Here is a 25,131-nt window from a genome sequence, read left to right as displayed (position 1 = left end):
TACAGGGCTACCTCAAGAAACAAGTCAAAGTACACATGGTGGAGAGTCCCAAATACCACTACAAATAGGGAAATAAAATAACCAAAGTCTCAACAAGAGAGACCAAGAGACACCATTCAAAGAACACTTCCTGAATGGACAGATCCTGGCCAGTCAATAACCCTTCTTTAATATAGCAGTACTCACAGGTGCAGAGCGCATAACAAGTTTTTAAAACTAACAAGAGACAGAAAGCTAGCCAAAATGACAAAGTGGAAGAACTTTTCTCTCAAGAAATTCCAGGAAGAAATGACAGCTAAAGAACTGCTCAAAACAGATATAAGCAACATATCTAAACAAGAATTTAGAACAATAGTCAAAAAATTAATCGCTGGGCTTGAAAAAGGCATGGAAGACATCAGAGAAACTATTGCTCAAAGACTATGGAGCTTAAAAATATTTGTGATGAATTAAAAAATGTTATAAATGAGATGCACAATAAAATGGAGGTGTCCAATGCACGGATTGAAGAGGCAGAGAGGAGAATAGGTGAATTAAAAGACACAATTATAGAAAAAGAGGGAGCCAAGATAAAGAGAGAGAAACTGATCCAGGAGCACAAAAGGAGAGTTAAGAGAACTGAGTGATCCAATCAAATGGAACAATATCCATATCGTAGCAATTTGAAAAAAGGAAGAGAGGGGGAAAGGTGCTGAAGGAATATTTGGACAAATTATAGCTGAGAACTTCCCCAATCTAGGGAAGGAGACAGACACTGAAATCCAAGAGGCACAGAGAAGTCCCCTCAGACATAACTTGAATCGATCTTCTGCATGAATATCATAGTGAAACTGGCAAAATATAAGGACAAAAAGAAAATTCTAAAAGCAGCTAGGGATAAAAGGGCCCTGGCATACAAAGGGAGACCTATCAGAGTAGTTACAGACCTATCTACTGAAACTTCACAGGCCAGAAGGGAATGGCAGGAAATCTTCAATGTGATGAACAGAAAAAATATGCAGCCAAGAATCCTCTATCCAGCAAGCCTTTCATTCAGAATGAAAGCAGAGATAAAAGTCTTCCTAAATAAACAAAAATTGAAAGAATTCATCACCACTAAACCAGCCCTACAAGAAATCCTGAGGGGAACTCTATGAGGGAAATGTTACAAGGAACACAAGGTACCAGAGACACCACTACAACCATGAATCCTACAAAGAACACAATGACTCTAAACCCTTATTTTTTCATAATAACAATGAATGTAAATGGACTAAATGCTCCAATCAAAAGACATAGGGTAGCAGAATGGATATACAAAAAAAAAAAAAATCCATCTATTTGCTATCTACAAGAAACTCATTTTAGACCTGAGGACATCTTCAGACTGAAAGTAAAGGGATAAAAAATGTCTATCATGCTACTGGAAGTCAAAAGAAAGCTGTAGTAGATATACTTATATCAGACAAACTGGACTTTGAAGCAAAGACAGTAACAGTGATGAAGAAGGGCATTATATAATAATTACAGGGTCTATCCATCAGGAAGAGCTAACAATTATAAATGTCTATGCACCGAATACAGGAGCATGCAAATACAAAAAACAATCACAAACATAAACAACCTTTGGATAAGAATGTGCTAATAGCAGGGGGCTTTAATACTCCACTTACAGCAATTGATAGATCAACTAGACAGAAAATCACTAACAAAACAACGGATTTGAATGACACATTGGACCAGATGGGTTTGTCATATATACTTAAAACTCTACATCCTGAGGCTATGAAATTCACTTTCTTTTCAAGTGCGCATGGCACATTCTCCAAGATAAATCACATATTGGGACATAAAGCAGCCCTCAATAAATATAAAAGAATTGAGATCATACCATGCACACTTTCAGATCACAATGCTATAAAACTTGAAATCAACCACAGGAAGAGGTCTGGAAAACCTCCAAAAACATGTAGGTTAAAGAACACCTTACTAAAGAACAAATGGGCCAATCAGGCAATTAGTGAAGAAATTAATAAATATATGGAAACAAATGAAAATAAAAATACAACAATCCAAACTCTATGGGATGCAGCAAAGGCAGTCCTATGAGGAAAGTCATTGTACTCCAGGCCTATTTCAAGAAATTAGAAAAGCACAAGTACAAAATGTACTAAAAGAACTAGAAGGAGAGCAACAAGAGCACCCCAAGCCCAGTAGGAGAGGGGATATAATAAAAATCAGGGCGGAAATAAACAATATAGTATCCAAAAAAACAGTTGAACAGATCAATGAAATCAAGAGTTGGGTTCTTGAAAAAAAAAAAAACAAAAAACAACTGACAAACCTCTAGCCAGGCTTCTCAAAAAGAGAGCACCCAAAGAGACAAAAATCATGAATGAAAATGGACTTATTACAACCAATCCCTCAGAAATACAAGCAATCATCAGGGATTACTATGAAAAATTATATGCCAACAAACTGGATAACCTAGAAGAAATGGACAAATTCCTAAACACACACTCACTACCAAAATTCACACGGCAAGAGATAGAAAATCTGAACAGACCCATAACTAGGGAAGAAATTGAATCAGTTATCAAAAATCTCCCAACAAATAAGAGCCCTGGGCCAGATGGCTTCCCTGGGGAATTCTACCAGACATTTAAATCAGAGTTAATACTCATTTTTCTCAAGCTATTCCAAAAAATACAAATGGAAGGAAAATTTCTGGACTCATTCTACGAAGCCAGCATCACTTTGATTCCCAAGCAGACAGAGACCCAGCAAAAAAAGAACTACAGGTCAATATCCTTGATGAATACGGATGCAAAAATCCTCAGCAAGGTACTTGCAAATCACATGCAACAGCACATAAAAAGAATGATCCACCATGATCAAGTGGGATTCATTCCTGGGTTACAGGGCTGCTTCAATATTCTCAAATCAATCAATATTATACACCACATTAACAACAACAAAAAAAGATAAAAACCATACGACCCTGTCGATAGATGCAGAAAAAGAATTTGACAAAATACAGGATCCCTTCTTAATAAAGACCTTCGAGAAAGTCAGGATAGAAAGAACTTACTTAAACATCATAAAAGCCATCTAGGAGAAGCCCTCAGCTAACATCATCCTCAATGGGGAAAAACTGAGAGCTTTCCCCTGAGATCAGGAACACGACAGGATGTCCACTCTCACCACTGTTATTTAACATGGTGCTGGAAGTCCTAGCATCAGCCATCAGACAACAAAAGGAAATCAAAGGCATCAGAATTGGCAAGGAAGAAGTCAAACTTTCACTTTTTGCAGACGACATGATACTCTACGAAGAAAACCTGACAGACTCCACCAGAAGCCTACTAGAACTGATCCATGAAGTCAGTAAAGTTGCAGGATACAAAATCAATGTACAGAATTGCATTTTTATACACCGATAATGAAGCAATAGAAAAACAAATCAAGAAACTGATCCCATTCACAATTGCACAACCTAGGAATAAACCTAACCAAAGATAAGAGATCTGAATGATGAAAACTATGGAAAATTTATGAAGGAAATTGAAGAAGACACAAAGAAATGGAAAAACATTCCATGCTCATGGGTTGGAAGAATAAATATTGTTAAAATGTCATTACTACCCAAAGCAATCTACACATTCAATGGAATCCCAATCAAAATTGCACCAGCATTCTTTCAATGCTAGAACAAACTATCCTAAAATTTGTATGAAACCACAAAAGACCCCAAATAGTCAAAGTAATATTGAAAAAGAAAAACAAAATGGGAGGCATCATAATCCCAGACTTTAGCCTCTACTACAAAGCTGTAACCATCAAGACAGTATGGTATTGGCACAAAAATAGACACACAGACCAATGGAATAGAATTGAGAACTCGGAATTGGACCCACACATGTATGGCCAACTAATATTTGACCAAGCGGAAAAGAGTATCCAATAGAAAAAAGACAGCCTCTTTAACAGATGGTGCTGGGAGAACTGGACAGCAACATGCAGAAGAATGAAACTAGATCATTTTCTCACACCATACACAAAAATAAGGTCAAAATGAATAAAGGACCTGAAAGTGAGATAGGAAACCACCAAAACCCTAGAGGAGGAAGCAGGAAACAACCTCCTTGACCTCAACCACAGCAATTTCTTATTTGACACATCCCCAGAGGCAAGGAAATCAAGAGCAAAAATGAACTATTGGGACCTCCTCAGGATGAAAAGCTTCTGCACAGCAAAGGAAACAATCCATAAAACTAACAGGCAACCGACAGAATGAGAAAAGGTAGCTGCAAATAACATATCAGATAAAGGGCTAGTATCCAAAATCTCTAAGAAACGCACCAAACTCCACACCCGAAAAACAAACAATCCAGTGAAGGAATGGGCAGAAGACGTGAACAGACACTTCTCGAAAGAGGACATCCAGATGGCCAACAGACACATGAAACGATGCTCAGTGTCCCTCATCATCAGGGAAATGCAGATCAAAACCAAACTGAGATACCACCTCACGCCAGTCAGAGTGGCTAAAATTAACAAATAAGGAGACTCTAGATGCTGGTGAGGATGTGGAGAAACGGGCACCCTCCTACACTGTTAGTGGGAATGTAAACGGGTGTAGCCCCTCTGGAAAACAGTGTGGAGGTTCTTCAAAAAATGAATAGAACTCCCCTATGACACAGCAATTACACTGCTAGGAATTTACCCAAGGGATACAGGAGTGCTGATGCATAGGGACACACGTACACCAATGTTCATAGCAGCACTCTCAACAATAGCCAAATCATGGAAAGAGCCTAAATGTCCATCAACTGACGAATGAATCAAGAAGATAGGGTTTATCTATATAATGGAATACTACATGGCAATGAGAAAGAATGAAATCTGGCCATGTGTAGCAACATGGATGGACCTTGAGGGTGTCATGCTGAGCGAAATAAGTCAGGCAGAGAAAGACAGATACCATATGTTTTCATTTATAGGTGGATTAGGAGAAACTCAATGGACGACCATGGGGGAGGAGAAGAGGAAAAATACTTGGGGAGAGGGAAGGAGGCAAACCATGAGAAACTCTGGAATACTGAGAACAAACTGAGGGCTGATGGGGGTGGGGAGAAGGGAAGGGAGACGGAGGAGGGCACTCGTGGGAATGAGCACTGGGTGTTATATGGAAACCAACTTGACAATAAACTATGAAGGAAAAAAAAAGAATGTCTTTAAGGAAAATCTTATTTTATTTTGTTATATTTTATTGTATTTTTAACATTTATTTACGTAATCTCTATACCTAAGGTGAGACTCAAACTCACAACCCTGAGATCAAGAATCACACACTCCTCCAAATGAGACTTCCAAGTACCCCAGAAAATCTGATTTTAAAATTACACTTAATAACTTTTACATCATTTTCAATTTTTTTGTAGATACTTTCCACATTTTTCATTACCATCTACTTTCTTCTGACAATTTTTGAAACCCTTCCTTTGTGAAGTTTAAAAAACATAAATTTATAAATTAAAAATTTCCCAACTTTCATAACTACAGAATTCCCAAACACATATTCACATAACGCCTATCATAGACTTCTTTTGTTTTGTTGAAGCAGAAATCTGCTCTTAAGAGTTGTTCCATGAATTCTACTGAAAATTCTCACTTTACTGAACCAAAGGATACAAATGTCATATTTCCATCAATTATTTTACAATTGATTTTTAAAATCTTTATTTTTGATTAGAGAAAAAATAGGAAAGTGCTTTATCGCTTTATATTCAGGTGAGACTGATCTTATCTATATAAACTTTATATTTTACAAACAAGATTCCATCATCGCTTGTTAAATTACTGCCTCTCCTTTTAGACTCTGAGTTCTATTCTTGACAGTGAACAAAGTTATCAACTGCATCATCTGTATTTTCAAAATCTAACAGAGTGATTAGCTCCGAGTAGGAGCTCACAGTTTTCTTAAAGAACACAAAGCACTCAGCTGTATAAAACTCTGGTTTGAGCAACAGTGAGTAGGAAGGTATAAAACCAGTGTTCTTGGACCTCAGTTTTGTTTACACTAAATTCCAAAAATAATCTCCCGCCAAGTAATTTTTTTAACTTTAAGAATATGTAAAATTTACACATATGCACACATTCTTTCTTTAACCTACAAATTTAAGAAATGGTCTATTTAAAGACAACATGGTCTCCTATAAAAAATGATGCTAAATTTGGGGTCAGCAGACCTAGCTTCTTGTATGGGATTCATTGCTAAGTAATTGTGTGACCGTTCAAGTCACCTCAAGCCCCTAACTTCAGTTTTCTCACTGACAAATGGAGTTAACAGTAACAGCACTATCTGTAACTGTGTATCAGAAAGTTTATAAAGATTCACAACAATGATAATAATAAAAAATGTTTAGTAGTTTCAATTTCAAAGCACTTCTATTTATATTGTCAAATGTGATTTTTACCTTAAGAATAGTTTTAGATCATAAATAGGAAAACTAAATGTTCAGAAAATAGAATGGCCTGATCAAATCATATATCAAGCAAGTAGCCGAGCTAGGGTTCATATTCACACTTTTCCAACCTAAAATCCCATAGTGCTTCCACTTTTCCGAAGGGCCATCTGATGGTTAACTTACAAAGAATCACTGAAAATTTCAAACTGTTTTACAATATGAGTTATGATTGCTTTAATCTCTTTCCTCGCCTTTAAAATGTGGATGCCATCTTATCAAAAGAGCATTAAAAGACAAAATTCACATAAGGAGCCTAGTGCACAGTCTGAAATACGCAACGTTCACACTAAGATCTCTCCTTTCTGTGACCAAAGACCAACCTCCTTTTTTTTACTGAAGGAAGAAAAAGGCAAGAACCACTGTTTATCGGAAAGTTGTTGCTTCTTTATCAAAGGTAATTAGAACTACTTCAAAGTAAATTCAGAGGAATAGCAGCAAAAATATATGTGTGTGAGGGGCAAACCATCCCAGATCTTCTGATGCCTTACTGATGCACTTATATTGGCACTATTTTAAGGAAAATAATTATAAATTTCTACTAGATTATTTACATCTTTGTCTTCAATGTCCTATGTTTCAAATATTTGCAAGTAAGAGCTCATTTTAATCTAAGCTAATTAAGATATGGAATAGGAGCGAGTGTTAGGTATGTTTTCTCAAGGGATGTGAACAATGAGAAAGTTAGCCCAACAGTGTATTAAGTTTACTGATCCAGTAAATGATTTTGTTTAGGTGTGGGTATCTGCTTTCACAGCAGAACATCTGTTCTTACCAAGCTGTATAGATCATCATACCAGGTGCAATAATATGTAACAATGGCTTTAGTAGATATTATAAAAGCTAAAACCTGGATATCCAGAAAGTCACCTGAAACACCTAGTCACTTAAAAGCTAAAATGGGGAAGAAAAAAAAAAGTGGGAAAGCAGGGGAGGGCTTTGATTCTAATGACTAAACTTAATGGGTAAAGCATGAGGAATATTTATTTTATACAGGGAATATCCAAGTCATCAAAAAGATGTTGCAAATTAGAGCATATCGAAAGTAAGAGCTAAATAAATATGGTGTTTGTAGACATATTTAAGTAATATAGATTTTAAATGATTAACTGAGCATTTCTATTCCTTTAAATTCATTAGAAAACTGTTTCAAATGAGATAAATTCTGTTATAATCAAGTTATTCTTTAATTAAATCCTATTAATGATACCATATGGATTGTCAGGTCAGCAAAAAAAAAAAAAATCCTTTAACTTTAGAATATAAGAAACTTATATTTAGAATCAACAGAATGTATTCCCTTCACTGGATTCATGTAAAAATGGTGTAAATTAGGAGAACCTGGGTGGCTCAGTTGGTGAAGCCTCCAACTCTTGATAACAGCTCAGATCATGATCTCACCGTCATGAAACTGGGCCCATGTCAGGCTCTGTGCTGAACATGATGCCTGCTTAATTTTTTCTGTCTCTGTCTCTGTCTCTCTCTCTCTGAAAACAAAACAAGTGAACAAAAAAACAGTATAGTTAAAGCACACATGGCTGTGACAAAGGATGTATTAAAAACTGACCAAATCTGCCATCACAAGCATGAGGCACTTCAAGTCATCACTGTCATTTAGAATGCAAAATTCCTGACATTTCATCTAGTAAAATGCCCAGACTAAAGGTGTAAAACTCAAGAATCTAATTCCTTGATTCATTCCATCACATCATATAAACTGTTCAACAAATCATTTGATGAATGAGGTTTTTTTTTTTTTTGGAATGAGGTTTTTTTTAAAGTGTTCATTGTAACATGAATTTACAAGGTTAAAGAGACAGTACAAAAGGTTTAACATTAAAAGTAAAATCTTCTCTCTCTACCAAGGCTAACTCTCCTGAGTCAGTGGTAACTTTTGCTTTGAGCTTTTCGTGTGGCTGCCATTATAGTGTCAAATAAGTTTTGATCTATTAAATTTAAAATATTATGTACTTTTACCTTACTATAGAAGCTATAGTTTTGCAAGAGTCTTATATTACCACTACATTAGGACCGTCTTAAGCAATATCCAAGAAATTATGTTTAATGAATTCATTATATATTTTAACACACAATAAGGTATAACTTTCAGTATCATTTCTGTACGATTTACTATCACCTCGCCTTCTACCACTGTTTTGTAATCACATTATGGAAAACACTGAGTTAATGTCTTTGTAATTTGCCTCATTTCTGAGCTATAGTCAGCTTTTCTATCCCATTCTTTTTATTTTCCATTTTAATAAAATAACTTCCTATAGTGATTATGATATATGCATAGATATGTACACATGTACGTATAGACAGAGAGAGGGGTGACGACTTGCATGCATTCTTTCATGTGTCAACACATTTTTAAGCGCCCTCCTGATAGCTTGCCTGGATACAGAATTCATCTTATCATCACATCTGGAAATTTAAACAAAGTGCCCCCTATCTACTGTCTTCTATGTTGATAATGAGGATTGTAGCTGTTTGATTTCTCATCTTTTTATAGATGACTGTCATTTTTCTTTGTGGAAGCCTTTCCAGTTTTCTCCTTATCTTTGGCAATCTGATATTTCACCAGGATACACCTATCAGTCATTGTATGAATTTTGCATGGCCAGTGGGTAGGCCTGTACAATCTGAAGACTTCAACCTTTCTTTACCTCAGAGAAATGTTCTTCCAGAGCTTATCTCCATCACCTTGATTCTTTCTTTCTATAACTCCTATTAGAGTTCTTAGATATACTCACCATGATTTTAAATATTTCTCTTAGAGCCCCTGAGCCCCCAGAGTTATAAATAACCACCTCCCCAAAATGTCTACAACTCCATGGACAGGCATCCAGAAGCACTGTCACACTGGAGGTAAAAAGCTCATTCCCCAGTCTCCACATTACCATAGGAGGTAGTAAAGAGGAAAATCTCAGAATTGTACACCTTCCTAGGTGCTTTCCTCACTCTTTCCTTCCTTCATCATTCCCAAATCCAAGCTTCAGTTACGACTATATACACAAATTAAACCTTTAGTCACCATTAAAAATTCCAGATTCCCACGTTATCTATCAGTTCCAAGACTCTAATCCCTCAATGAGTGAGGGAACCCCGCCTCCACCCAACCCCTCCCTTCCATGATCCATGCTATAACCTTCTGCTACTTCATTTCTCTCTATAACATTTATCACCAACTGTCACACTATATGTTTTATTTATTTGTTACTCTCACTAGAGTACACACTCCATGAGGGGAGAATCTGTCTACTATGTTCACTCTTAGATGCCCAAAGTCTAGAATGGTACCTGAAACACAGTAAGCAGTTGCATAATTTTTTAAATTGCTCTACAATCTGGAAAACTCCTGAGTATTTTCCAGACCATCAAGTAGGGCCACCAAAATTTGAGTGTGGTAATTATTTATGGAATATCCTCTTAAATATTTCTCAAGAATAGTAAGATTTTTTATAAGTTATTTATGTGTCAAATGAACCCTTTCCTAAGAGGTCATATGTCTTTTCTTTTGTTGTGTTTTCCATTGGATCACCTGTGTCCTTCATGTAGTACATCATAGCTAAAATGTCAAGTTAAGTCTCTTCAAACAAGTCATTTACAGTGAATATCTCCATTATTTATTAGAAAATCAACAGAGGTTTTTCTGTGTTTGTGGACAGTTCTGCCTCTCCTTTAAACGAGAGGACATGGGATAGCAGAGGGTCAGTGTCCACGTAAAGACACCTTTGCAGGATCAGTGCAGTTGACTCACAGTTCAGTAATATTTGTCTGTTTTCTCCTTTAAATTACTCCGTTGTGCGAGAGTGGCATTACTTCTAATCCTCTTCCAAAGGCCCTAGTTTTCTCATGAGGATCCATTAGGCAGCTCATCCCTTCATTTGGAGAATTCTTTGGGCTTGAGGGAAAGAAAAATAAAACCTCTCCCTACCTACCATCTTCTTTACACTGGACATTAGGAAAGAGCCCACCAGTCATATTTGTTCCTACTACAGTTGTTTAATTTGTTGTTTGATCACTATGCACAGCCCGTTACTGCTTTCTATATTTGTTCATTCCTGGCTTAGAGCTCAAAGAGATTCCCTGAGGAAGCCACTTGTTTCCTTGGTTCTTTTTCTGTCATCGTCTTCCCATTTTCTTTCTATCTTCTAGAAATTCAACATGCCAACTCATACTACCAGTGGTCTTCCCACCTTCTGGAAAGACCTTTAAAGGAGTGGAGACTTTGGAAAGAGGAGCCAAACTTAACATGTGCCCAGTCTTCCTTTTTAAGAGGAACTGTGTTGTAGACTTTGCTTAGGATTTGAGGTGACAAGACCTTTGCGCTAAATCAGCAAGCAACTAAGAGAATATCCCCTTTTCTAAATATTCTTCCAGCTACTCTACCATCAGGAAGCTCTTAACAGGTTTTCTTTTTCCACAGGCTCCAGCCTCCTGACATTTGACAGAGCTCTACTTCTTCCCACTAGTTCTTAACACACTTTCCACCCTTGGTTTCTCTCATCAGAAACAGAAGATGCAGCCATCCTAACCACCTCAAAGAGGTATCCAGTTAAGTCATTTTGCCAACCTGAAGGACTTCCATCATTTTTTGTTTTGTTTTCCTTTAATAAATAAAGAGAATTTATATGCAAATTTAGGTGTGTTTGGTTTGGGGATTGTTGGTTTTGTATGTTTGTTTTTTGTTTTGTTTTGTTTTTTAGCCCCTGAAATATGGCCATGTTTTTGTTAAATAACGTATCTGTTATCACCCAAGAGACTGATTAACTTATGGGCCATTATGACCAAAAATAAATATGACCCAAAAAAAGCACCTTAACTAACATTATCAACATTCTCAAAAATGACAAGTCATTTCATATATTACAAAATTTGCCAAGAGCCAAGGAATTATCAGACACAAGGGACAAGTCTTTAAATTTCTCCCTAAACCTTGCCCTGGGCTACATATCAAAAAAGATAAAGTAAATGAACAATAAAAACAACAGCAAAAAGCGCTTCTGTTGCTATGTAGAAAGCAAATGTTCAATTTCTGGGTCAGAAAGGAAGCCCAAAGAGAGAACCTGCATTGTTGAGGTTGATTCCATTAACGGACTGGCAAGACAGCTATAAACTTCTCTTGGCATCAAAAGTCTAGGCTTAGAGCCAATAGATTCTTAAGGTTTATTTGGAGCAGCACACGTTTTGACAGTCACCAGCGTGGATGGTTTAAATACCATCCTCTTTACAATAGAGATCTGAGCTAAGGGGTGTGTGTGTGTGTGTGTGTGTGGGTGTGGGTGTGTGTGTGTGTGGTGTGTGTGCCCGCGCACATACACACGTGCACGTTGGGCAGGAGTGGGAGAAAGCTCAGAGTGATGATACCTCTCCAAGCCTTCCTCCCCAGATCTGTATTCATTTAAGAGCCAGGATGTTCATAAGCACATATGGCCATAATTCTGATATGCTGGTAACAAAAAATATCAGAGAAATCCTCCTAGTCTTTTCAAGAAGTGATTCAAGACTGCAGTATTCTATTTAATCCACAGATTACAAAAGTAGTAACACTGAGAGTTTCTTGCATATAAACATCAAACTTGAAAGCAGGAAATCCATGTAAATTAAAGAATTAAAGAACATCCTGCCTCTGTCTCTGTCTTGCATAGAAAAACTGTCTGCTCAGTCTGAATACTTGAAGGCAACAAGACCCAGAACGTTACATCCTCTTCACAAGATGCAGAGAAGTTCACTTCCTCATGAATTCTATAGAACAGTATAGAAGTGGTGATTGTTCCCAAAATGTCATCTATCTTATTATCTCTTGAAACAAGCTCTCATCTTCTATCCAGAGTTCTAATTTCTCAACTCTCACCCCCTTGATAATTCAGGAGTGAGGAACTAGTCATTTGGTGGACAGGATTAGGGAAAATTAGAGTTCAGAATTAGAACTGAGATGACATTTTTACTTTTGGGGAAAAAAATAAAAGTTGAAAGAAATGTCACTACTAAATCAAATGGCTCTTGACTGCTACCTCAGAACCCAACAACTTATGATACTATATATATATATATATATCCATGTAAAAAGTTGAGAGTAAACTTTAAAAGTTAAATCTTATTCATACTGTATTATACTGAAACTTTAAAAGCACTTAATACATTTAAAAATAGCTTATCATACAAATGTTCAGATAATCCTAATAATCCAATGTATTTGTCAGAGAACATATTAGTATATTCATTTTTCAAACAGTATCCTTGCTGCAGAAAGTTTAAATGATTTGCCCAAGCTCATCTCATCTATAATGGGAATGCTTTCTTTTTTTTTTTTTAATGTTTTATTTATTTCTAGGAGAGAGAGAGAGACAGCGTGAGCAGGGGAGGCTCAGAGAGAGAGGAAGACACAGAATCTGAAGCAGGCTCCAGGCTCTGAGCTGGCTGTCAGCACAGAGCCCAATGCGGGGCTCGAACCCACAAACCGTGAGATCATGACCTAAGCGAAAGTTGGACACTTAACGACTAAACCACCCAGGCGCCCCAGGAATGCTTTCTTTTAATGAGCTAGTGAGGTAGACCTGCTCTCATTTTCTCAACTCCTTTTATAAGTGTCCATATTCCTATTATTCTTCAGATTTTCTAACTCAAATTCTTCTGTTTTCAAGAAGATAGTTATGATACCCAATCCCTTCCCCGGTGATAGTGATGTGTATTTCCTTTGACCTTATAGCACTTTATCTCTGCTCCTACCATAAGTAAATAGATTGGGAATCAGGAGATTTGGTGTGAATTCTGCTTATTTATTGTCATGAAGATCCTAAAGAGTAACCACAGTAACCACTCAAACACTAGTTTTCTCATTATTATAATAGAGAAAACTATAATACAGATAATACAGGCCTATAGGTTTGGAAATTTAATTTTGATAAAACAAGTAGGAAAAAACTATGTTAACTGTAAAACCCTACACAAAGTTACTTTTCATATATGTATTTTTTCTTTTTTTTATATCTACTTTTATTTCCCCTATTTTATTTCCTGAAGAAAGATTCCATATACAATGAATACTTGATTCCGTACAGCACTCACTGGTGCTTCACAAGAGGCATTTGATACAACTTTCTAACACGAACAAATGATCAAATGTATGATTACATGAATCAAGTAAGTTTCATAAAGTAGCACAGTCATTGCAACCTGCTAACACTGAAGACCAAAATCTGACTTCAACTTCTCTCCAATCTCACTGCCTATTTTTCCCCCACCACTTCAGCCAACCTAGCTTTACCTCTGATTCCTTAAATACACCAGACATTTTTCTGGTTCTAGGTCTTGGACCAAATCATCATCCCTTTCACATCCCTCATCTGTTGAAATAGTGTCCATCCTTACAAACCTAGTTCGAGTGCCATTTTCTCCATGAAGCTTTTTTGTTTTTTAATTTTTTTTTAATTTATTTCTAAGAGAGAGAGAGAGAGAGCATGAGCAGGGAGGGTCAGAGAGAGGGAGACATGGAAACCAAAACAGGCTTCAGGCTCTAAGCTAGCTGTCAGCACAGAGCCTGATGCAAGGCCCAAACCCAAGAACCGCGAGATCATGACCTGAGCCAAAGTGGGGCGCTTAACTGACTGAGCCACCCAGGCACCCCTCCATGAAGCTTTTCTTAATCTCATTCACTAGAAATGACACTTCCTATTCTGAAGCCCATGGTTTTTGTTCATCTCTCATTGCTCTTATCATTTGACCACATGTTTCCTTTTGAATGCATTATCCAACCTAATACACTCTGATTATGTTATGATCAGCCTTATGTTTTAGTTATCTTTATATCCTGCCAAACATGTATGAAAATGTCTTCTATATAACAGGCACTAAATAATATATGTGCCTTCAAAGTTCAACTGCATGTTTCTGCTTTATAAATTGCCAAATGAGTTATGAAATGATCATCCATTGCTTCAAGTCATTATTACTGTACATTCCTATCAATGTCATATAGTACGAGCAGAAATATATCTTCATCAAAATTTTAAAAGCTACACACATATAAAAAATTTCTTCTAATCCAATTTCTGCCATAATTTGAATTCAGCATGTTCTTATTCATTGCAACATTATCATTAAAAACGGTTTATCTGAAAAGTTGAGGTAGTCAATATGACTTTGGGATAAGAAGAGTAAATGATTCTTTAGCAAACAACCAGAAGTTGGCACATGTTTAATTTACATCATTTTCATCTCTCATTGGCAGCAAATATCCCAACTAACCTTACAGCTACCAATGATCATCAGTGTTGTTATTATCACAATATTGACTTCATTTATAACAAGGGTACACAAGTCTTCTCTCTCTCAGGGATATTTAAATCACACAATCCATCATCACCTGCTGTCAGCTCCTTCCTGGGTTGTTTGCAGACATAATGCACACATAGCTCACTAACAGCTATCCTTAGACATACTAAGTGATTTTTGCACCTTCTCATCGGGTAGGAACTACCAGACTTCTTTTAAGAATATATTCTTCTGGGGCACCTGGGTGGCTCAGTCGGTTCAGCATCCAACTTCGGCTAAGGTCATGATCTCATGGTTTGTGGGTTCGAGCCCTGCATCAGGCTCTGCTGACAGCCAGCTCAGAGCCTGGAGCCTGTTTCTGTATCTCTCTCTCTCTCTGACCCTCCCCTTCTCACGCTCTCTCTCTCTCAGAAATAAATTTTCAAAAACATTAAAAATATATATATTCTTCTGGCCTCTCCTCACTTATGTCATTATCTCATCTTCCCTTCATGCCTTCCATTTCTTAACTCCAGAGAATTTCTGAGTGTTTTTTGTTGTTGCTGTTGTTTGGGGTTTTGTTTTTTGTTTGTTGCTGTTTGGGGCTTTTTGCCCCTTCTCTTTGAACGTCCCCCAATCTCTACCTATCAAAATTTGATTTTACTCAAGGCCTTTAAGTGCTATGGTAACATTAACTGACTTCTTCAGAATTACTTTTCTATCCTCAATCAGAATTAACAATCATGAACTCATTTGTGTCACTACTGGCCCCTTTACGATTCAACAGTCAGGAAGGCATACTCAAAGACTTGAAGATAGAAGCTGTGATCTTTCTGAAAATACACCTATCAATGCTGAACCTGCACTTATGACCTTCTTCATTTTATGAACTGACTTATGCTGTTATTAATGCCTCTCAACTAATGAATGTAACATTACTTCATAAGGTATATCAAAATCACTGGCAGAAAAAGGAGAAGTACAGTTTGGAAAAGTATATTTAATTTTATATTAAAACTGTATTTGTGGGGCTCCTGGCTGGCTCAGTAGGTTAAGCGTCCAACTTCGGCTCAGGTCATCATCTCACGGCTTAGGAGTTCAAGTCCTGCATTGGGTTCTGTGCTGAAAGCTCAGAGCCTAGAACCTGTTTCAGATTCTGTGTCTCCCTCTCTCTCTGCCCCTCCGCCACTCACGCTCTGTCTCTCTCTCTCAAAAATAAACATTAAAAAAAATGTTTATAATGTGAAAACACTGTCTGCTTTTTTCACAGCACAGATATGATCCCAGCTAAGAGTACCATAATTTTGGTAGGCAGGAGTATGAACTTAAAAGTTAAAGTAATTATCACTGTATGCTAAAGAATAAATAGTGTGGATTTTACAGAGTGCAATAAGTAAATGCTCAGCATCTTTGAATTCATGTTTACTTTATGCCAAACGTATCAGAAATTGTGGCAATATTTTTGGCTTATTATTTTTCTCCAATAATAAGTATTTAAATTTTTTTTTCTAAATTTAAAATTCTCAGAGAAGAAAATGAGAAAGGAGAGGGAGAAAGGAATGATGAGAGGAAAACAATGCCATCCTATGATGCCAATGATAAACTGAACACCATTTGTGCAAGCAATGCCAATGGTTTAAGAGCATGAACACAATAAATAAGCACACTCACCTCGGTTAAATGAGGATTGGGATTAAAACCACACAGGCTACACACAGTGGTTTGACACTCAGTGCATGTGTTAAAATTGGCCTTTTCTGGAACATGCAACAGAAGGTCAGTGGTATTGCAAAGAGGACAGATGGTTTTAGGGAGGCCTTGTACTGGAGTCTGTGCTGCAGATGGAGAAGTCGATGGCTGCAGAGGTTTCCCAGCTTCTGTTTGGCTTACTGGTTTTGTAGACTGCTGAGCTGAAGGCTTGGCTAGGCCGGGCTGCTGAGGAGGGGGCTTTCCTGGGCCGGGCTGCTGAGGAGGGGGCTTTCCTGGGCCAGGCTGCTGAGGAGGGGGCTTTCCTGGGCCAGGCTGTTGAGGAGGGGGCTTTGCGGGCCCAGGCTGTTGAGGAGATTTTCCTGCCCCCGGCTGCTGACCCAGAGACTTTGTTGCCCCAACCTGCTGAGATGGACCCTTTGCAGGCCCAGGTGGCTGAGCTGGAGACTGTGAGCCAGGTTGGTGAGCTGGAGATTTTAGTGTCCCTGGCTGCTGGGCTGGCGGCTTTGCTGGCCCTGGCTGCTGTGATGCAAGTTTGTCTGACCCAGCCTGTTGAGCTTGAGGCTTCGCAGGCCCAACAGGCTGAGCTGGAGGCTTTGGCCCAGGCTGCTGCGCCATGGGCTTTGGTGTCCCTGGTGGCTGGGCTGGGGGCTTTGTCCCTGGCTGTTGAGCTGGGGCCTTCGCGGGCCCTGGTTGCTGAGCTAAGGGCTTTGCAGGGCCAGGCTGTGCTGTGGCAAGTTTTTCAGGTCCAGGCTGCTGGGCTGGAAGTTTTCCAGGACTTGCTTGCTGAATAGGTGGTTTGGATGGGCTTTGCACAGAGGGTTTAACCGGTTCTCCCTTTAGTGCATCTGACTGTTTAGTCTGAGGCCTGGTTGCATCTCTTTGAAGGGGCAGTTGTGCCTGGTCTGCCTGAGGAGCCTGGGTAAGCCCCTCAGTTGGCTTTCCTGTCCCCGAAGGCTGTAATTTACTCTTCTCTGGTTGCTGAGAAGATACTGGTTTGGGAGAGCCATCCTGCTGCAGTGGGACCCTCACAGGTCCTTGCTGCTTAGGAACTGGTTTAGGTGACTGTTGTGATGGAGGTTTTGTGATTCCTTCTGGTTTTCCTTGCTCCTTCTGAGCTATTTTCTGTTTCTTGGCAGTTTCTTCCTGGGATGCATCAGTGTCTGATATCAAATCAAAAGGATTAAATTTATTTACAACAGAGGAGACAGCACTTAAAGGGTTAACCTCTGAGAGGAAGCCAGGCATCATACTAGACTTGTGCTCTTCCTTCAGATCAGTTCTGGACTTTGATTCTTTCAAGCTAATAGTGGAAGGACTCCTTCCAGGCAACTTCTGCTCTGACCTCAAAGTGTCTGTAGTTCTACTCTTACTGAGACCAGGCGGAGCTGAACGTCCTGGGTCTGGCGGTTTCCCTGGTTGTTTTGGAGGATGACTACTATCCAACTCTTGTTTCCTAGAAGAGTGAAACAAAAAGAAGTAAAAATAATGGAAATTATCCCAACTCAAACTAATATGAAAAAGCTATTACTTCCTTAGGGCCTCAAAATTACACATGTATAAATATAAATAGAACACATTTTTGCAGTATCCTGTATGTAACCAGAAAAGGTTTATTGCCTTTGGGTAGAGATTTTCAACAAGCAGTTAAACAAAAAAGAAGAAGAAGAAGAAGAAGAAGAAGAGGAGGAAGAGGAGGAAGAGGAAGAGGAAGAAGAAGGAGGAGGAGGAGGAGGAGAAAAACAACCCACTACTTGCTACTAGAAGTCATGAAAAAGTAAATCTAGTTTGACATTATTTATAATAGTTTACATTTACACTTAATAGAATCAAGCCATACTTAAAACCTAATTAACTCAGTAAATCAATGCAATGCCATGTTCTAGTACAGCCATGTTCAAAGAGTGTTATTCTTCCAAATACTAGCAGCAGCAAGAATCAAAACTAATCATTTTAAAATGTGGGAGTTCATTGCAACTGTTTTTTTGTTAATGTTGTTTGTGTGTTTTACTTGATTACAAGAATTTACATTTGTCGCATATGACACATGTGACATCAGGGAAGTTTTTAGTAAAGGAGGTTACATGATGCATTTCCAGGGACTGAGAAAATTGATAATCTATTCAATTTTACCCTATTTTGTCTGAAAAGATTATAATATCCATCAAATATCATCCTTATTAAACTTCATAAAATGACAAGTCCTACTTTGATTAATTATTTTTGAAAAATGATTCCCTATTTCTTGTAGGAGAAAAATATTATGTCATTTATTCTTCCAAAAGCTAATCCTAAATGAGATATGCAAAATAACAACTGATACTTAAAGAATCTTGAGATACAGCCTGGTATACAAATAGTAACAAGATGGTTGTGACCCCACTTTTGAAAGTGTTGTTGCTTTTCTCAGAAGAAAGTACATAATGATCTCTTCACTTAATGTTTTCTGTAACATTTACTATTGTCTTTGTTAGGCTATTAGTAATACTATTCATTACTAACAGAGGTTTAAGGATGTAACTAATCTGCAAACTTTATTTTAATTCATAGACAAATGGACATGATGGATTTTTTTAAACAGCTTTGGAAACATGATCACTTTAAATGATTATGGCTAAATAATTAAAAGGTTTTTTTCTTACTTTTAAATAAAAGTCAAATAAATACATTAATTTTTTAAATAAGCAATTCTTTACTGATAAAGTTGCAACTAATAAGAATTGGTTGTATTAGAATAGTTAAAAAATAAAATTATAAGTATTTCATTTGATATATGTAGCTTTTTAGTTTTGAAATGATTTATTTTAATTAAAAGAAAAAGTTATTCAGTAGCACTTGAAATATGAGATAATCATAACAAAGTTCTACAAGTTTTCATTTGTTTTGTGAAAATTTACCTGCTAATGGGCCAGATTATAATTTTTAAATTTCAGATCATTTAGTATTTCATATGAACTGAGTTTTTGAAATTCCCCAAAAGATACAGAAATTTGAATTAGATCAAGTTTAAAGTATAATAGAAACACAGAAGTATTACCTCTAATTAGCAAAAAGTCTAAAGTAAATAATCTACAAAAGCCAAGGTATGCAAGAAGTGATTTTCTAATAAAAGATAAATAGAATTCTTATTTTTGGCAATTTCCTCCAGGAAAAAGTTACAAAACTTTAAATAAATTAAACGAAGAACTAAAATTGCTACCCTAATTAATTCCAACAGTTCTAAGATACCTAATTCTTAAAAAGCTACATATTTCCATTTGGAGAAAATGATTTTGAAGGTTTCTTTACAGGCCACTGCATGTGCTCGCTTCCACAGGAAGACAGAAGAGCCATGGTAAATAACTTAAAATGAATTATTTCCAGAAATTCCACTGTTTAGATCTTTACATTATTCTAGATATGGTCCACATTCAATTAAGAAAATCTACCACTCCCATGAAAGGGCAAATTCTTAGGAACTTCATGAGAGAAGTACCTATCTTATAAGTAATTATTTAGGCATTTTATTGAATTGGTTCCTTTGTGGAGTCCTAGAGACCTACATTTAAAGAGAGTACAAAAAAAAAATCTATTCTTAATTTGACTAAATCCTCTTGAAAATACTATTAAACTTAAACATTGTTTCTGTGTGATTTCACAGAATCCAACCTATGTACAAAACAAACAAAAAGTAAACTTTGTGAATACCAAGTACCTCTGTTCTTAACACCAAAATTTAAAGCAAGGTGCTTGAAGCAGAAATTACAACTGTATGTACTTTCTACAAATATAAATTACATAGTATAACAAAATCCCCTTGTGAGAAAGTACTGACACAGCTATAAACACTGCCCTAGGACTTAAACTAATTTCAGTTACTAGAATGATGTGAGTTAACGAAAAACACGGAGATGTGGATGTGAGAAATAGAGAATCATTAAAAGAAGATATAAGCTTAATCCTAAACAAAATTATAAGGATCTCTCACCTAACAAGGGTCTTTTGGTGAAGCTTTGTTCGGTATAACAGTTGCTCTCTTAAAAAGAAACATAACGAAAATACAATCTGTGTCTTGTAGACTAGACTGTGACCTCCTAGAGAGGTAATGTGTTTCCCTCATCTTTGCATCACTAGAATCAAACCTGTTAACTAGAGCATGAGTGTTTGATAAGTGAACGAATGAACACATGGATGACAATGAATAAATGAATGTATCAGGTTTTTGTTTTTTGCTAGATTAATGCTTCATGGATTCTTTTCAAATTCTCTCCAGTCCTTCCAAGATATAAATCAAAGCATTCTCTATGCATTTTAGAACCTGGACTTAGCCTGCTACTCTAGGAAGAAAAATGTTTGTTGAGTTGTCTACCAGTTGGAGAGATGCAAAGGAATACTAAAGAAAATCATGGATTCAGTCAGAATTCCTACAAAATATTCTGCTAATCAGAAGCACTTTTCAGCAAGGCCCTCTCATATTTGTAGTTGTAAATAGAATGAGTTGACTAAGTATTAAAATTGCCTTTCCTTGGGTCTTCAATAAATCTAAACTCCAGGCATTTTGTTCATAACCTGTAACTTCTAGCTTGTAAACTACCCATGCTTTATACAACCTCCTCTTTCATTACTACGGTCATCCCCAGATTAGAATTTTTCTTTCCCTGTTTAGAAGAAAAAATATTTCAGCTACAAATAAGATATACATTATTCAAGGATAAGAATGTAAAAGCAGCTGAAATGCTTAAAAAAAACCCAATCTTTTCAATGGAACACAACAGGCAATGACACTTAACTTGACAGTGCTGAGTCACATAAAATTTTTTGATGTTAGAAATACAAGCAACTTCAGGAATATCTATCCATTTTTATACTGTAGAGGATACTAGAGCTTAAAGGGGCTAAGAGATTAATCCAGGGTTATAAAACTAGCTAGTCACAGAGGCACCTGGCTGGCTCAGGGGGTTAAATTTCTGACTCTTGATTTCCACTCAGGTCATGATCCCAGGGTCCTGGTATTGACCCCTGCATTGGGCTCTGTGCTGAATGTGCAGCCTGCTTAAGATTCTCTCTCTCTCTGTGTCTCTCTCTCCTTCTGCCCCTCCCCCACTCTCTCTCACACACACACACACACGCACACAAACACACACACTCACTCACTCTCTCTCCCTCTCTCTTTTAAAAACAAAACAAAACAAAAACCAAAAAACTAGTTAGTCACAACTATCTGGTATCCAAACTCCTGGTGGGGAGGGGAGTGGGAATTCCACTGACTTCTTCATATGTAAAAAAAATACAGACACATCGAAGTAACTCATAACGGTGCATAATTCAATATACAACTTGTCTGAAGCCATCGCCAGTGCCATTTACTGCAGATACTGATATTATTACTCTTTATATTTATAGAGTTCCTTCAAATTAAAATTCAAACAAAAATATCCATCAATTTTTTAACTAATGCTCACAATGATTCTACAAGATAGGTAAAGACAAGTGTCACTTGCCTTATTTGAGGCAAGGAAACTGAGGCACATATGGCTGAGGGGCATATACAATTTGCCTTGAGTCAGTTAAAATGAATAGTATAAGAACCTAGATCTCTGAGTTCTCAACCTTCATTTAAAAACAAAACAAAGCAAAACAAAATATCTCCATGTCTAAATGACACACTTAACCCCTTCAAACTGTAAAAATTAGGATATACTTTTTTATATATACTTAGATTAGTGTGCTTCTAAAAATGGGAATCTAAACCAATTACTTTGGTTATCCCATGAGGAGATAACAACTTTGCAAAAATTATGCATCTTTTATAAAAATCATTCAGGAAAATAAAAGCAGTTTGCAAAAATCAGAAACATATTATTTATCTAGTTAAATGAAGCTTTCACAATAACTGTTGAGACCACAGGCTACCTACTAATAATTCTACTCTAAGAAAATTATCAATGGAGACTCTGATATAAGTACTGTATAAAACCACAGTTTCATAGGCTGCTAGAGTATTTTTCAGCCACTCTCTGAACAGAAGGAAAGTTAAGAATGCAGAAATGAAAGCTCAAACTTTTTCTTGGTCTATGTAACCAGGATGCTAAACCTGTTGCATGTACATCTCAGGAAAAACTATAGAAGAGCTGGCATACATTTCTAAAAAGCTAATAGAAGTACTGTACCTCATTATTATCCTATGAATATCTAATATCTGAACATTCAAAAAAATTTTCCAAGTTTTTGCCAGTAGAGAAAAATAGTGCATGTCATAAGCTACAACACTTAAGGTAATGGATAAGAAAGGCTTTATATCAAAGAAACAACCCCATAAACTACTAGTTAGAAAAACACACTTAACATAAAGAAGCAGGTTTTTATAGTAGTGGTGGCTTCATTTCAAGAACACGGGATATTTAGCTCCTATGTTCTGGGAATTTTAAGATTTTATGTTAAAATTATTCCAACTATGCATTACACTTTTCTGACATTAAATTAGTCATTTGATAAATTATATGTATATATGTATATGATAGTTCCTAGGTTAAAATACTTTTATGAAGTAGAGGATAAGAATCTGCACCTACAATAATATCCAGATCTTTCCAGTACCTCAAATGAAAAGTGTAGGTCTCCCTTCAGTTAACATAAAGCAGGAATGGTTTCAGGACAACGGACAGAGAACTGTTCTCTAAGGGAGGGTGTAAAGTTAAAGGGTTTGTTTACAACAATAAAGGCAGGGCAGACACAATGATTATACCCTCTTAATGCTCTAATGAGAAAACAACTAATTTATTAGATGAAGGAAAATGGAGAGCTAGAGAGGGAAATTAATACATTAATAGTACAGAAGAGCTCTTAATTGCCTGTGCAAGTTGTCATTTATTTGGTTTGTCTTGAAAAGTATGTACTGGAAACTAATCTTAAGATAACACAAATTCACATGTTCTAAACTGTATGATGCTTTTGGATATAAAAGAGCAATAGTTTAAAAAATAACATATGCTAATTCAGAAATACACGTACAGCACCTGCTCTGCTGCGACCAAACCATCTGTCTAATGCCACAACATATTTTAGAGTACCTTGTTGAATATAAAAGGTGTATCCATTCCATACCTTCTACCTAACCAGCTCCTCTGGGAGTAGGGTGGGAAAGAAGGGCAGATCACCTCCCAGGGAATTAAAGGTATTGTTACAAAAATATTTCAGACATCATTCACAGAGAAAAAGACGCCAAAATGACTGAGGAGGTTTAAACAGAGACAGGTAAACACCCAGTTCTATCCGTTTCCCAACACGTCCGTTCTGTATTAATGGAAGACTTCCAGATTAGTAAAACACTGGAGGGCGTCTCTCCACGCCATCCTAGGGGGAAGAGGTTCCAAAAGGCCAAAAATCACAACCTAAAATCCCAGTTCCAGGAATGCAACCCTTGCCTATCCCACTAGAAACTCTACAATGCATCATTTTTATTCTGCCCAGAGAAGGCTTATATGATCTCTTTCTCGTCACCCCATTAGGGAAAATAAAATGAACGGAAGCCACATATATGTACTGCCGTGCTGGCACATACGGGCTGGCACATATGTGCACGGGAAGCTGTACATATATGCCTGGACATATACATCATGCTGTGCGTGCCTGTGCATGGAAGGCGGCTCCGCAGCGGCCGGGGGAACGCTTCCCTTGGGCAGCCCCTGCGCCCTTGACATGACAGCGGCGATCTGTCTCCTCTCCTCTTCGCTCAGCTGGCTCAGATCCGCCTCCATGCCGGCCGGGATCACGGTGTGCAAGGAGCTCCCCGCCCCGCCAGCCCCTCCTCCGGCTGCCGCCGCCGCCGCCGCCGCCGCCGCCAGCCCTTCCGGGAGCCCTTCCCCTTCCAAGCTCGCTTCGTTGCCCATGGCTCAGGGGGGACTCGCGGCCGCCGCGCTCCCGCCTTGCGCGGCGTCCCCCGTCGGGAAGCCCGCGGCCCGAAGAGCCACCGGAGCCGGGGTCCGCCGTGGGGGCGTGCAGGCGGCGGGGGTCCCAGGGCTCGGGACCCGGCCCCGCTGCCCGGAACGCCGGGCGGGTGTTAGTCCCGCTCGCAGGTGACGCCCGCAGCCGGTGCCTCCTCCATGTTGGACAACTCCCCGAAGCCGCCTCAGCGCCCCGAGTCGGGAGAGGCAGGTCTGAGCAGCGCCAGCCGGGCGCCGTCCGCCCCTCCCACCGCGCCCCGCCTCCTCGCCCGCGCCCTCGCAGTGCGCATGCGCCTCTCGGGACAGGTGATGGCCGCGCCCGCGCCCATCCCGTGCTGCGTCGCTCGGTATCCTTCCACGCTCTCGGCACCGATTTAAAGGAGCCCGGGGAGAGCGCGGCTCAAAACCGGTGCAGAAGAGCCGGCGTTTCTTTCAGGCATATTTCAGGAGGCCTCAACCTGAGTTGTAGCGGCTTACAGTCAAGGGATGGGGAGGGACTGGAGGGGAGGTGTCCGTTTCCTTCTTTGACTCATGGGATCTGTAGTTTCAAAAAAAAAATTTTTTTTTTTAAGGGAGCGTTTTTAAAGATTTCAGAAATGGATTCAGGTAACTCGGGATTAACAGGAGAAACCTCTGATGCCTTTGGGACAAATTCCCCCGAAGGAGCTAAAACTGGACCTTTTCACTTAGGACTTTTCCAGAATAATTACATTAAAACCTTAGGTACAGCATTCGTA

The 25,131-nt window shown here is 38.2% G+C and overlaps 1 protein-coding gene across 1 annotated transcript in view; it reads right to left on the bottom strand.

Annotated features, from left to right (window-relative positions):
- Positions 1-24,340, bottom strand: part of PCLO (piccolo presynaptic cytomatrix protein) — a 420,227-nt gene extending 395,887 nt beyond the window's left edge. Inside the window, exons 1-2 of the mRNA XM_077770160.1 lie at positions 24,081-24,340; positions 16,437-17,928 (exon numbers count right to left, since the gene is read on the bottom strand). Coding sequence (XP_077626286.1) covers positions 16,437-17,928; positions 24,081-24,340 — 1,752 coding nt within the window. The remainder of the gene's footprint in view (positions 1-16,436; positions 17,929-24,080) is intronic.
- Between the last annotated feature and the right edge of the window lie 791 nt (positions 24,341-25,131).

This window comes from Crocuta crocuta, unplaced genomic scaffold (genome assembly GCF_008692635.1).
Source record: "Crocuta crocuta isolate KB4526 unplaced genomic scaffold, BGI_CrCroc_1.0 scaffold424, whole genome shotgun sequence".
Classification (NCBI taxonomy): domain Eukaryota; kingdom Metazoa; phylum Chordata; class Mammalia; order Carnivora; family Hyaenidae; genus Crocuta; species Crocuta crocuta.
This window is presented reverse-complemented; position numbering and strand designations above follow the sequence as displayed.